Here is a 15,940-nt window from a genome sequence, read left to right on the forward strand (position 1 = left end):
CTCCCTACAATTAATTCCTCAGCTTCCTAACTGCACTTTCTCAACACAAGGAGCCTCCTGCCTTTCTCTCTGAACGGTCTTTGATCCGAACCGACTGAGAACTGCACTATTTTGTTCCAGAAATACTTCCAGCCCAGTAGCTCTGGTGAAAGAATGAAAACAAAAACACATTTTAGAGGGTGAGAAACCTTCCTCTGTGTCGGTTGGCCTCGCGTTTATCCATCAGAGCATTCCTCTGCTCACAAAACCCTCAATGTCTCTTGTCACATAGTCTAACCCCACTGGAACCCCTGGAGAAATACCTCATAAAATTATCTAAATTCAAAACTTTACTACACACAAAACTGAAAGCAGCTGCTCCAACTATACAGAAATTCAATACGTGGAAACACAACACTATTTCAGCTGATATTCTTAGTCCTTCTTTCCTTAGTTGTCAATTAACGTACTTGTAGCTAGCTACATCCAAACCAAGTTGAACTGCACACTCATCAGAGTTGAGAGTAAAAACTTGTTCAAAGTGTCAACTTCCTCATGGATTTTCCTCCTCGTCGGGAGCTGGCCTGGTAAAGCCTGCCTGAGGCAAGGATTAGAGTCTGCCTCCCGCGCCCGTCCTGTCCGGGGGAGGGGGGGTGATCGACCCCCCTCCTCCCGCTACGACGCACCGGGGCTCACCTGTGGGGCACTGGCAGTGGAAGGTGTTGATCTTGTCGATACACTTCCCATTGTTTAGGCAGGGGTTGTTGGCGCACTCGTCCGTATTGATCTGGCAGAACAGTCCCTCGTAGCCTTTAACCAATTAGCAAGGGAAAGTTAGTCAGTGTACAGTAACATTGCCAAATTTCCTGACTTTACAGCTATTATGTTTAGAGTGTGGTCACCCTTTTGATTAAAAAGGTGTCTTTAAACTTGCCAGTAAGAAGAACTTATACTGATGTTGGTAATTAACTGTGTGTGTGTGTGTGTTACCTGGCATACAGATGCAGTGGAAACCTCCTATCTGGTCGAGGCAGGTGGCTTCGTTCTGGCAGGGGTTGGAGAGGCACTCGTTGATATCGTGTTCACAGCGAGCCCCAGAGAAGCCGGGCTGACACTTACACTGGAACGATCCCTTGGTGTTCAGGCACTTCCCTCCATGCTCACAGGGGTTACCACCTAGACACAGAGCGAGAGAGAGAGACACGGAGTGTACCTTAACAAACACATTGCAGGGCGTGCTCCTTCGTGCTGCTCTGTGGTGGTTGCTACCTGTCTGTGTCTCTGCCCTTGAGCGATTCACATTTCCAGTTCAAACTAACCAAACCTATTCCTGTAGTGATCTAATGTGTGTTCAGATCAAATCACATTTTATTGGTCACAGACACATGGCTAGCAGATGTTAATGCGAGTGTAGCGAAATGCTTGTGCTTCTCGTTCCGACCGTTCATCAATATCTAACAAGTAATCTAACAGTTTCACAACAACTACCTAATACACACAAATGTAAATAGATGGTATAAGATACAGTATATACATATGAGATGAGTGATGTAAGATATACGTAAACATTATTAAAGTAGCATTTTTTTAAAGTGACTACAGATCCATGTATTAACATGGCCAATGATTTGAGTCTGTGTGTAGGCAGCAGCCTCTCTGCGTTAGTGGTGGCTGTTTAACAGTCTGATGGCCTTGAGATAGAAGCTTTTTATGAAAAGCATCCGTCACTGGTCTGAGTCTACTTACCCAGCGAGCACTCGTCAACATCCTGGTCACAGGCGGCGCCAAAGTAGCCCAGGGGACAGGTGCAGATGGCCTTTCCGTTGACGGGGTTGGTGTCACAATTGGAGCCTTTCTGACATGGGTTACTGATACAGGCGTCATCCAGGTGACACAGCAGACCTGGCACAGCAAAAGAACAACAGGAGACGCTGATTGGTTTAGTCGTTGCAGTTATTTACTTCGTTAAAAGTTATTTATGTAGCTGTTGCTTTTCAACCGTGTAGTAACTATCTGTGCTGTCGGCACTGGACGAGGAAACGCTACCTATTTAGTATCACTAGTGACCACAAGAGATTTTGCATTAAGTAGTAGATATGGGGCGGCAGGGGTAGCCTAGTGGTTAGAGCGTTGGACTAGTAACCGGTTGTGAGTTCAAACCCCCGAGCTGACAAGGTACAAATCTGTACAAATCTGCCCCTGAACAGGCAGTTAACCCACTGTTCCCAGGCAGTCATTGAAAATAAGAATGTGTTCTTAAAACCTATTGATGCTATGGGGGCGCTATTTCATTTTTGGATAAAAAGACGTGCCCGTTTTAAGCGCAATATTTTGTCACAAAAAGATGCTCGACTATGCATATAATTGGTAGCTTTGGAAAGAAAACACTCTGACGTTTCCAGAACTGCAAAGATATTCTCTGTGCGTGCCCTAGAACGTGAGCTACAGAACCAAAACCAAGATGAAACGGCATCCAGGAAATGAGCAGGATTTTTTAGGCTCTGTTTTCCATTGTCTCCTTATATGGCTGTGAATGCGAGAGGAATGAGCCTGCCCTTTCTGTCGTTTCCCCAAGGTGTCTGCAGCATTGTGACGTATTTGTAGGCATATCATTGGAAGATTGACCATAAGAGACCACATTTACCAGGTGTCCGCCCGGTGTCCTGCGCCGAAATTGGTGCGCAAACCTCAGCTGCAAGTATTTTTCCATGGAATTCAGAGAAGAAAGCAGGCTTCCACGAACGATATATCAATGAAGAGATATGTGAAAAAACACCTTGAGGATTGATTCCAAACAACGTTTGCCATGTTTCGGTCGATATTATGGAGTTAATTCGGAAAAAGTTTGACGTTGTTGGTGACTGAATTTTCGGTTCGTTTCGGGCAGCCGAATGTGATGTACAAAACGGAGCGATTTCTCCTACACAAAGATTCTTTCAGGAAAAACTGAACATTTGCTATGTAACTGAGAGTCTCCTCATTGAAAACATCCGAAGCTCTTCAAAGGTAAATGATTTTATTTATTTGGTTATCTGGTTTTTGTGAAAATGTTGCGTGCTAAATGCTACTCAAAATGCTAAGCTAGCTTTGCATATTCTTACACAAATTAGTGAATTGCTATGGTTCATAAGCATATTTTGAAAATCTGAGATGACAATGTTGTTAAGAAAAGGCTAAGCTTGAGAGCAGGCGCATTATTTTCATTTTATTTGTGATTTTCAGAAATCGTTAACGTTGCGTTATGCTAATGAGCCTGAGGCTTTATTCACGATCCCGGATCCGGGATGGGGAGTTTCAAGAGGTTTTAACTGACTTGCCTGGTTAAATAAAGGTAAAATAAATTTTTTGACAAATTTAAAAAATATATATATATATACAAGTGTGCAAAGCTCAGGGTCCGATAAATGGACAATCTATGAGAAATGAAGAAGATCACAAAGTCCATCGGCTCACCTGTGCGACCATGGGGACACTCGCAAAAGAAGGACGCCACACGGTCGTGGCAGACGGCCCCCTGATAGCAGGCCGCATTGGCACAGTCGTCAATATTCTCTCCACAGTCATCCCCCGTCCACCCGTTGACACACACACACTGGTAGGCACCGTAGATGTTGTGGCACGTTCCACCGTTCTGGCACGCGTTGGGCATCAGTTGACACTCGTCAACGTCCTCTGTACAGAACTGGCCTACAGGGGAGAACATGAGGTAAATGCACTTATCAACAAGCCACAGTGCACACACACAAGTCAAAAGAGTCAAAGAGAGACAAAGATGAGTGCTAATCATAAGAGTCAAGAGAAAGGAGGCTTCCATTATAGAGATCGGAGTAGGGTAAAAGTTACACCATAATCACTGATGCAAGGTCAGATATGTTTTTATTAGCCCAATGGTCTTGGTTAGGATTGAGGGTTAGTAATCTGATCCTAGATCTGTATTTATGACAAACTCCTACCGTGAGTGTAGAAATTAGGGGGGGGGTCTGTATAGTTACCTGTGAATTCAGGTTTGCATTGACAGTTATAGGTGTTAACTCCGTCCACACAGGTTCCTCCATTCTGACACTCGTGTCTTGGACAGTCATCAATGTTGGTGTCACAGTTCTGACCTGAGAAGCCTAGAGAACACAGGACATTATGTTAAGTACATACATATTACACACTGTAGTTTTTAAATAAGTCCCATCTCAACAGGAGGGGTCATGTTACACTTCCTTGGCTTCAAGTTCCTTGGTGTCCTCATCACTAAGGACCTATCATGGTCCAAACATACCAACACAGTCACTAAGAGGACACAACAACTCCTCTCATGAGGGTGAAAAGATGTGGCATGGGCCCTCAGATCCTCAAAAAGTTCTATAGGTGCACCATTGAGCATCTTGACTGGTTGCATCACCGCTCGGTACGGAAACTGCTCGGCATCCGACCGCAAGGCACAACAGAGGGTAGTATGTATAGCCCACAACATCACTGGGGCCAGGAAAGTCCTACAAATGGTCAAAGACTCCAGCTACCCAGGTCATAGACCGTTCTCTCTGCTACCGCACGGCAAGCGGTACCGGAGCACCAAGTCTAGGACCAAAGGGTTCTTTAAAAGCTATCCAAGTCATAGACCGTTCTCTCTGCTACCACACGGCAAGCGGTACCGGAGCACCAAGTCTAGGACCAAAGGGTTCTTTAAAAGCTATCCAAGTCATAGACCGTTCTCTCTGCTACCACACGGCAAGCGGTACCGGAGCACCAAGTCTAGGACCAAAGGGTTCTTTAAAAGCTATCCAAGTCATAGACCGTTCTCTCTGCTACCACACGGCAAGCGGTACTGGAGCACCAAGTCTAGGACCAAAGGGTTCTTTAAAAGCTACCCAAGTCATAGACCGTTCTCTCTGCTACCGCACGGCAAGCGGTACTGGAGCACCAAGTCTAGGACCAAAGGGTTCTTTAAAAGCTACCCAAGTCATAGACCGTTCTCTCTGCTACCACACGGCAAGCGGTACCAGAGCACCAAGTCTGGGACCAAAGGGTTCTTTAAAAGCTACCCAAGTCATAGACCGTTCTCTCTGCTACCACACGGCAAGCGGTACCAGAGCACCAAGTCTAGGACCAAAGGGTTCTTTAACAGCTATCCAAGTCATAGACCGTTCTCTCTGCTACCACACGGCAAGCGGTACCGGAGCACCAAGTCTAGGACCAAAGGGTTCTTTAACAGCTACCCAAGTCATAGACCGTTCTCTCTGCTACCACACGGCAAGCGGTACCGGAGCACCAAGTCTAGGACCAAAGGGTTCTTTAACAGCTTCTACCCCCAAGCCATAAGACTGCTGAACAGTTAATCAAATGGCTACCCGGACTATTTAAATTGACCCCCTTATTTTATTCTTATTTTTTGCTCGATGTACACTCACTGGACTCTTACCACACACACACACAAAGACACACACACACGGACACACACACACGGACACACGCATATTGACGCCAAACACACACACACACACACACACATTCCTTTGGAATTGCCTGGATTTCTGCATAAATTGGTCATCAAATTTGATGTGATCTTCATCTAAGTCACAACAATAGACAAACACAGTGTGCTTAAACTAATGACACACAAATTATTGTATTTTTCTTGTGTATATTGAATACACAATTTAAACATTCACAGTGTAGGTTGTAAAAAGTATGTGAACCCCGAGGCTAATGGCTTCTCCAAACCCTACTTGGAGTCAGGAGTCAGCTAACCTGGAGTTCAATCAATGAGACGAGATTGGAGATGTTGGTTAGAGCTGCCTTGCCCTATAAAAAACACTCACAAAATTTGAGTTTGCTCTTCACAAGAAGCTTTGCCTGATGTGAAACATGCCTCGAACAAAAGAGATCTCAGAAGACCTAAGATTAAGAATTGTTGACTTGCATAAAGCTGGAAAGGGTTACAAAAGTATCTCTAAAAGCTTTGATGTTCATCAGTCCACGGTAAGACAAACTGTCTATAAATGGAGAAAGTTCAGCGCTGTTGCTACTCTCCCTAGGAGTGGCTGTCCTGCAAAGATGACTGCAAGAGCACAGAGCAGAATGCTCAATGAGGTTAAGAAGAATCCTAGAGTGTCAGCTGAAGACTTACAGAAATCTCTGGAACATACTGACATCTCTGTTGACGAGTCTACAAGACATAAAACACTAAACCAGAATGGTGTTTATGGGAGGACACCATGGAACAAGCCACTGCTGTCCAAAAAAAACATTGCTGCACATCTGAAGTTTGCAAAAGTGCACCTGAATGTTACACAGCACTACTGGCAAAATATTCTGTAGACAGATGAAACTACAGTTGAGTTGTTTGGAAGGAACACACAACACTATGTGTGGAGAAAAAAAGGCACAGCACACCAACATCAAAACCTCATTCCCACTGTAAAGTATGGTAGAGGGAGCATCATGGTTTGGGCTGCTTTGCTGCCTCAGGGCCTGGACAGCTTGTTATCATTGATGGGAAAATGAATTCCCAAGTTTATCAAGACATTTTGCAGGAGAATGTTAGGCTGTCCGCCAACTGAAGCTCAACATAAGTTGGTTGATGCAACAGGACAACGACCCAAAACACAGAAGTAAATCAACAACAGAATGGCTTCAACAGAAGAAAATACGCCTTCTGGAGTGGCCTGACCTCAACCCGAATGAGATGCTGTGGCATGACCTCAACCCAAATGAGATGCTGTGGCATGACCTCAATCCGAATGAGATGCTGTGGCATGACCTCAATCCTATTGGGATGCTGTGGCATGACCTCAAGAGAACAGTTCACACCAGACATCCCAAGAATAATGTGGAACTGAAACAGTTTTGTAAAAAGGAATAGTCCAAAATTCCTCCTGACTGTTGTGCAGGTCTGATCCGCAAATACAGAAAACATTTGGTTGAGGTTACTGCTGCCAAAGGAGGGTCAACCAGTTATTAAATCCAAGGGTTCACATACTTTTTCCACTCTGCACTGTGAATGTTTACAATTTGATTTGATATCAAGGAAGTGTATTGTATATCTGAGTATATTTGTCCCTTTGCATCCCTCTCTCACACAGACCCGCCAAAATTGCTTCGTTTCAAAATTGCCTGGTTGGTTCCTTTCAAAACAAGGGGAAGCTCTTTTACAGTTGCAGCAGTTTCAACGGCCTCCTTTTTCAGAGGGGAATGAATGGCAGCGGTGGCAACCCTCCTCTGGTCTGTGTCAGTCAGAACAAACAGCCAGCCAGACCACAGCTTCCCATCATATAACAGAAACCATCGTGCTCTGGCATTACACAACACACCACCACAGTATTGTCTGGCACCCTGGCTGCATAAGAAAAGAAGAGGGACATTTAGGAGGTTATGCTGCCAATTTCACGTAGGTAGAATCTGAGCACCATTGGATTGTTGACAATTCTAGTACTTCTCTTGATTCACAATTATTTCTCTTCGGCAGTGGCGTTTCGGTAGAGCCATGTTTCACGGCCAAAACAGTGTTAGAGGCACAAGGAAAGTGGCGTGGTGCTTACTGGGAGCTCAGTGAAAGTCTAGCTCAGCCTGGCTTAGGAGCAGGGCAGGGTGGAAGTGGTGACCTGTGGGGAGTAGGGAGGGGACGCCCAGTCGCGGTAACCCTGTCTACAGGACTAGCAGGCTCTGTTCTGAGGGTGTTATCATTCAGCCATTTCCTCACGATAAGGCCCAATGCTATCCTGCTCCCCTTTGTTCACACAGCACACACATAATGCACTGTGGAGCCACTACACACAGCTCGCTAGGGCTGGGCGATATAACAAATCAATTTGAATATTTTTTTTGCGCGATATTCCGAATGACTGTATTGCAACAAAATATGTTTTATGGGCGTTTATGTCCACTTGCTCTCCTGTTGTCTTTTTGGTCTTGTCTCCTTCGTTCGTTCTGTACCGTGTCCAATGACTGTAGGCTGTGTGCACCTTCCTATTTACACACGCACACCAAGCCCCTACACCTGCCACTCAACACAACAAAGATGACAACTGCTTCCTCTCTGGCAAGGAGATTCAACTCGCTATTTGCATTTGAGGTTTGGTTCAACAGAATGGGACATATGGACACCGAAACACATCGAGACATTATTTTACTGTCATAAAAGAGACGTTAACCCTTCTAACGACAACTTTTTGTGTTACAACTCTTCAAATTGCGCGCAGAGCAGACACTACTAAAACAGGACAATCAATGAACGTTGATTCTGGAAAATGGATCTTCAGTTTGTTGCGTGTGGCATTGCAGTACCATGTACCGCTAGCAGTATTTTAGCCAAGGACTGTTACCGAGCTGTCTAGTCTGTGTTTTATAAATGTGCAATAAGCCGAAAACACAATTACATAAGGAATTTGCAACCCATTCCTATTCTGAGAAATAAGGTAGGCCACTTGATTTCAACACCATAACAAAGTGGACAGGCTAGCATGCTGTTCAAACAGCTGGAGATTCAATTCAACTGTTCTACCTTTGCCAATAGATCCAAGTTGGCTAAACTTGAAATATAAAGATTAGCTGGCTAGTCACTAGCATGTGGGCTTGTACTTGAGAGAGAGTTTATGAGACCTGTGTTCATCTTCTATAATACCCATTATAAGAAGTTGGTCATTATTAGTGAATGTGCATTAAGCTTCTCGTTCTGGTTAAATTTGTAACAAAAAGGGCATTTTCATAGACAGACTTGAAAGCCAGATCAGTGATTATAGCAAAAAAGACGGTTAAACTATTTTGATACAATAATACTTGACCTTTAATTGTACAACAAAGCTTATTTAGAGAAAACATATATTGTGAATCGATAGTAAGTTTAAAAAGAAAAGAAAAGATATGACTTTTAGGCCATATCGCCCTACAGCTCTCTCTCTCACACACACACACACACACACACACACACACACACACACACACACACACACACACACACACACACACACACACACACACACACACACACACACACACACACACACACACACACACACACACACACACACACACACACACACACACACACACACACACACACACACACACACACACACACAGAGCACTGTGGAGCCACTACGCACAGCTTCCTCCACAAGTCATCCTGACCAGCCACTAGACAACAGTGCTGCTAGTTCATTTCACAGCTGTTTTAGATGTTAGACTTGAGAGGATAGACTGGTGGACAAAACACTTAAGCAGCCCCTAAGTGGAAATGGATTCTACAACTTGAAAGTTCATACTGGGTCAAACTTAAAATATAAAATATCACACATGGCCTGATTGTTAATAATTCTGGACACAATCCTCAGCTTAATGACTAAAACGTAATGTACAGTGCCTTCAGAAAGTATCCTTGACTTATTCCAAATGTTGTTGTGTTTCAACCTGAATTCAAAATGTATTAAATATATGTGTTTTCTCACCCATCTACACACAATACCCCATAATGACTATGTGAAAACATGTTGACAATTAAATACAGAAATATCTCATTTGCACAAGTATTCACACCCCTGAGTCAATACTTTGTAGAAGCACCTTAGTCAGCGATTACAGCTGTGAGGGTAAGTCTTTCCACATCTGGATTGTGCAACATTTGCCCATTATTCTTTTCAACATCCTCAAGCTCTGTCAAATTGGTTGTTGATCATCGCTAGACAACTAGTTGCAGGTCTTGCCATAGATTTTCAAGTAGATTTAAGTCGAGAAAAAAGAAGAAACCCACACACTGCTCTTGCTACTACGACTGTTCTTTAATTATCTTTACGTATCGGCCTCAAGGCCTTCCTCAAGCTCTGACGAAGGCCTTGAGGTCGATACGTAAAGCTAATTAAAGAACAGTGATACTAGCAAGAGCAGGGTGTGGTATCTTCTTTTTTCTCATCTTATTTAACTGTTACCATGCACCTGCAACAAAGATAGCTCAGATGTGCGAGTGCCTTTTGAATTTTGAAGTAAATTTAAGTCAAAACTATAACTCGGCCACTCCGGAACATTCACTGTCTTCTTGGTAAGCAACTCCAGTGTAGATTTGGTCTTGTGTTTTAGGTTATTGTGCTGCTAAAAGGTGAATTCATCTCTCAGTGTCTGGTGGAAAGCAGACTGAACCAGATTTTCCTCTAGGATTTTGCCTGTGCTCCATTCAGTTTCTTTTTTATTCTGAAAAACTCCCCAGTCCTTAACGATTACAAGCAAACACATAACATGATCGCAGCCACCACTATGCTTGGAAATATTGAGAGTGCTACTCAGTAGTGTGTCGTATTGTATTTGCCCCAAACACAACACTGTATTCAGGACAAAAAGTAAATTGTTTTGCCACATGTTTTGCAGCATTACTTTAGTGCCTTGTTGCAAACAGGGTGCTTGTTTTGGAATATTTTTGATTCTTTACAGGCTTCCTTCTTTTAACTCTGTCATTTAGGTTAGTAACTACAATGTTGTCCATCCATCCTTAGTTTTCTCCTATCACAGCCATTCAACTCTGTAACTGTTTTAAAGTCACCATTGGTGAAATCCCTAGGCGGTTTCCTTCCTCTCCGGCAACTGTGTTAGGAGGGGCGCCTGCATCTTTGTAGTGACTGGGTATATTGATACACCATCCAAAGTGTAATTAATAACTTCACCATGCTCAAAGTGATATTCAATGTCTGTTTTTTTTATTTGTACCCATCTACCAATAGGTGCCCTTCTTTGTGAGGCATTGGAAAACCTCCCTGGTCTTTGTGGTTCAATGTGTGGGGTAGCCATTCAAAAATCATGTTAAATACTATTATTGCACACAGAGTGAGTCCATGCAACTTATTACTCAAAAAAACATCAGCTTTTCATTTTTAATTCAACATAAATCCACTCTGACATTATGGGGCATTGTGTTTAGGCCAGTGACCAAAAATCTCAATTTAATCCATTTTAAATTCAGGCTGTAAAATAACATTTTGAAAAGGGGTATAAATACTTTCTGAAGTAAATGTAGGCTTGGGCCCATAGGGGATGAGATGGGACAACATTAACAGAGCAGTACCTGGCACACAGGAGCATTCGTAGGTGGTGTCTCCCTTCTGGACGCAGGTGGCCCCGTTGTGGCAGGGGGAGGGGTTGCACGGTAGGTAGCGGGTATCGCAGTGCTTGCCCGTATACTCCTGTGGACACTGGCAGCGGTAGGTGCCCACCTCGTTCACACACACACCTCCATTCTTGCAGGGTGAGGGGTTTTGTGCACACTCATTGACGTCCTGCTTGCAGGTCTGGCCGTAGAAGAAGGGGGTGCAGGAGCAGATGTAGTGGGACTCGAAGGGGGTGCACTGCCCGCCGTTGGCACAGGGGTTAGAGGCACAGGGGTCTGCCTGCTGGCACTGCTTACCTGAAAGAGACAGACACACATCTTGTAAATAAAATCAGGATTTTGATCTTTATTTACATACGTAGCACCTTGTTTCTTTTCATGTGCTACAACTAGTTGTAACCATGGTCAGTTTGAATATTTGAAAGAACATAAGACCGGTTAGTAATGTTATTTATTACTACTAGACTGTGCAGCTTTCCCCTCAAGTATTCTGACTACAGTGTGAGTAGTAAATATGACCGTGTTTACCAGACCAGCCAGGAGGACATCTGCACTTGTACTCTTTGAGGTTGACCAGGTCGCAAGTGCCACCGTTCCGGCAGGGTAAACTGAGACAGGCGTTGTCGATGGGCGTCAGACATAGGCGGTCCGTGAAGCCTGGCCGGCAGAAACACGTGAATTCCACTGAATTCCCACGGGGCACCATGCGACACGAGCCGCCATTTTTACATGAAGAGTAGGTGCAGGGGTCTTGATGCTGACACCTGTTCCCCACGTATCCATCCCGACATCTGGAAAGAGAGAGAGAGAGAGAAGAGAGAGAGAGGCGGGTTGAGTCAGAAAGATAATAATAAGCACTAAGGGTTGAGGAAAAGTTGTATTCAACAGGTGTGGACTGGCAACAAAAGCCACTGACTAAATTTGTTTGTTTTTTAAGTTAACGAGTCAAGCATGTCTGGCCAGTACAATGCAACCTGTCTTTGTCTTGTTTTAATAGACGGACGATATGGGAACACAGCAAGAGTGAAAGCAAACACCCACTAGTTGTCATCCACTTTCTTACTTTCACCTCTGATGTTTTCAGAGGTCAGTGCAAACAAGGAGAGGAAGCCACTGAGATGTTCCTATTGTGTGCTCATCAATATAGACCTTCAGCAGCCTGGGAAACAGGCTCAGCCTGACACTAACTAAGTAACTAACTATTCCCTGCTCCCAGTGAAAGACGCTCTGAGGGCTCAGCCAAGGATGTTCTCTCTGTCCTGCCCACTGTTTTTACTACACGGCAACGCAGCCATGAGAAACTATGCAGCTGAACAGCACATTTCCCTTGTCACTGTTGTCCTTTCAGACAACGTGTTTTAGGGCATAAAACCCTGACTGCAGGATATGGGGGGCAAGGGGGTGGGACAGGGGGCATCATCCACCCCTGTGATGTTTCTCACAGGTCCTCTTAGAGTCATAAAGTGGCCCCCAGCAAACGGTTCCCAGAGATAATGAGAGAAGTGAAACTCCACAGTGTGACATCACAGCAGCAAGATGTGTGACCTGTTGCCACAAGAAAACGGGCAACCAGTTGAAGAACAAACACCATTGTAAACACAACCCATATTTATGTTTATTTATTTCCCCTTTTGTACTATTTGCACACTAATATAACATTTGAAATGTCTATTCTTTTCAAACTTTTTTGAGTGTAATGTTTACTGTTCCTTTCTGATTGTTAATTTCACTTTTGTTTCTTATCTATTTATAACTTGCTTTGGGAATGTAAACATACGTTTCCTACGCCAACGAAGCCCTTCGAATCGAAATTGAATTGAGAGGGAACGAGAGAAGGAGAGAGGAAGAGAGCGGGGATGGATTCGCACATTTACTATGACAATGACAGGGCTGGGAGAGTCCCCCGAGGCAACACAAGGTCAACTCCCAGCAAAGAGCCACACACACACACACACACACACACACACACACACACACACACACACACACACACACACACACACACACACACACACACACACACACACACACACACACACACACACACACACACACACACACACACACACACAGAGAGAGAGAGAGGTGGTCAGGGTCTGTGGAAAGAGATAACCCACCACTCTATCTAGGACCTCACTGCTACCAAATGCTCCCCTTTTGTCATCCAGGGGGTTTCTGTACTGTTTTCCACATGTTTGGATGGTGAGGGTCGTTGGTCAATGTGGATAGACTGACTCCATTCATCAACACTACACAACAACATTGAGCTGAACTCTGATGAGCTGACTGAATTCTTGTACATAATCCGGTCTCATTTTTGACAAAGGTAGCCCCATGGCCCACATCAACAGCTCTTAGCAAGAAATATGCTCCACTCCACTCCTTTTTTTTTCAGCGCTCATTCATTCAAAGGACAAGGCCGTGTCTATGCCCGTCTTTGAACTCAGAGCTAACATTATGGAGAGTTCAAAGCAGTGTTCCTCCACCTCAATGACCTGTATTCTTCTACTGTATAGAGTCTTTCTCTCTCTCGCTCTCTGACAGCCAGAGACAAGGGATATAGAGAGATAGCAAACTCTAGAGCCCCACAGACACTTTTGGTATCAGTTATCCTCCTAGTGAAACGTTCGCTAATTCATTGTCAATTCCCCCAGGGCAAAACATAAAGACACATTTAACACAAAAAACAACGTTTTAAGTGAGAAGTCGGGATTGGTCTGAAGCCGAAAAATGAAGGAAATTCACATGAAAGACAATACAGAAAAGAGCTGATTCCTTTCCATTGGAGGCTGTTGTTTTTTTCGTTCTCCAGTTGCAACTAGTATTGTATTCATTTACATCATTAATAGTTGTTGATTATAGCTACTGTGTCTCATTCTGGGGGATTCCATAATGTAACAATGTCTCAGCAACCTTTAAATACCGTTAAAAGTTCTGTCACTCCAAAATAATATCACATAGTTGTCTATAAGTCTATTACTATTGGCCCGAAGGGGGCTAACTAAATCACCTCCCCAAACATTCCCAGGGGGCCGTTGGTTGTGTGAGCAGGGCTGGGGGCCAGGGGCCAAGCAGAGGCCCCCTGTGGGGACAGACGTGTGTTTAGACAGGGTCTCTCTCTCACGGGATTAGGGTGGCCAGGGAAAGAAAACATAACATGCTCGGCTGGGCACTAGCTACACAAACATGAAGGGCCTGATGGCATGTCACGCTGCTTTAATGCTAGGCTAGGCTACCTCTGGTTTCCAATCACTGGGAAATACTAGAGAATCATCCATCTTGGGTTACAGGGAGCATGCTTGGCAGGATGTTTTTTTCTAGAGAGATATAGAGTGCGAAGGAGGAGAAAAGGCCATCTACCAAAATCCCAACATTGCCATATGCTATTTGAGGACTATTCTAAATCTAAACATGATCAAATGTATTTTCCTGTGGTGAGAAGAACACATGCTCTGTTCATCCTTGTTCTCCAGAGTTTCACTACAAGCCCTTCAATTGTTCAGATAATTCGCTATCTTTTTTAATTATGACAGAGATGTAGAAGCATTCTGCCAGCTAGCATTCATAGCAATGCAGTTCTGAAATAGTGGGGGTCTATAAGCCAACCCAGGTCACCCAGAGAGGGACACAGAGCAGACATAGCGGGAGCCTGGTGCTGGGGTCGTGAGGCGGGGCATGCGTCACACTCTGAGCCATCGTTCCCAAAAGGCTGCAGCGACGGAGCAGGTGCGCATGTAAATGAGGGGACGGCAGCTGCTGCCTGGCCAGCCCCCCCCCCCCCCTTCAGCAGTGGAGGGGGTAGGATGAGTGGCTCCATTGTTTCTCCTACCCATTCAGATCTAACCACAGGCAGGCCAGGCCGGGAGCCTCCAAGCTGAGAGTGTGCATTCAGCTGGTAAACCTTCTCCTCTCTGTTCCTTCTCTGTCCACAAACAAGTTTTTCCTCTCTCTCCATCGGGCTCATCCATGACCTCTCTCTCTCTCTCTCTCTCCATCAGACTCATCCCTGGTCTCTCTCTCTCTCTCTCCATCAGACTCATCCCTGGCCTCTCTCTCTCTCCATCGGGCTCATCCCTGGCCTCTCTCTCTCTCCATCAGACTCATCCCTGGCCTCTCTCTCTCTCCATCGGGCTCATCCCTGGCCTTTCTCTCTCTCTCCATCAGACTCATCCCTGGTCTCTTTCTCTCTCTCTCTCTCCATCAAGCTCATCTTGGCCTCTCTCTCTCTCTCTCCATCGGGCTCATCCATGACCTCTCTCTCTCTCTCCATCAGACTCATCCCTGGCCTCTCTCTCTCTCCCATCGGGCTCATCCCTGGCCTCTCTCTCTCTCCATCGGGCTCATCCCTGGCCTCTCTCTCTCTCCATCGGGCTCATCCATGGCCTCTCTCTCTCTCTCTCCATCAGACTCATCCCTGGTCTCTCTCTCTCTCTCCATCGGGCTCATCCCTGGCCTTTCTCTCTCTCTCCATCAGACTCATCCCTGGTCTCTTTCTCTCTCTCTCTCCATCAAGCTCATCTTGGCCTCTCTCTCTCTCTCTCCATCGGGCTCATCCATGACCTCTCTCTCTCTCTCCATCAGACTCATCCCTGGCCTCTCTCTCTCTCTCCATCGGGCTCATCCCTGGCCTCTCTCTCTCTCCATCGGGCTCATCCCTGGCCTCTCTCTCTCTCCATCGGGCTCATCCATGGCCTCTCTCTCTCTCTCTCCATCAGACTCATCCCTGGTCTCTCTCTCTCTCTCTCCATCGGGCTCATCCCTGGCCTTTCTCTCTCTCTCCATTGGGCTCATCCCTGGCCTCTCTCTCTCTCTCTCTCCATCAAGCTCATCTTGGCCTCTCTCTCTCTCTCTCTCCATCAGGCTCATCCCTGGCCTCTCTCTCTC

General features: G+C 45.2%; 1 protein-coding gene across 2 annotated transcripts in view; it reads right to left on the minus strand.

Moving 5' to 3' along the window:
* Nucleotides 1-15,940, minus strand: part of LOC135514250 (neurogenic locus notch homolog protein 1-like) — a 51,375-nt gene that overhangs the window by 19,314 nt on the left and 16,121 nt on the right. For both annotated transcript variants that reach the window (XM_064937597.1, XM_064937596.1), the window contains exons 3-9: nt 11,585-11,847; nt 11,015-11,353; nt 3,972-4,094; nt 3,433-3,666; nt 1,726-1,881; nt 970-1,155; nt 676-789 (exon numbers count right to left, since the gene is read on the minus strand). In XM_064937597.1, the coding sequence (XP_064793669.1) occupies nt 676-789; nt 970-1,155; nt 1,726-1,881; nt 3,433-3,666; nt 3,972-4,094; nt 11,015-11,353; nt 11,585-11,847 (1,415 nt within the window). The remainder of the gene's footprint in view (nt 1-675; nt 790-969; nt 1,156-1,725; nt 1,882-3,432; nt 3,667-3,971; nt 4,095-11,014; nt 11,354-11,584; nt 11,848-15,940) is intronic.

Source organism: Oncorhynchus masou, chromosome 25, assembly GCF_036934945.1.
Source record: "Oncorhynchus masou masou isolate Uvic2021 chromosome 25, UVic_Omas_1.1, whole genome shotgun sequence".
Lineage (NCBI taxonomy): Eukaryota > Metazoa > Chordata > Actinopteri > Salmoniformes > Salmonidae > Oncorhynchus > Oncorhynchus masou.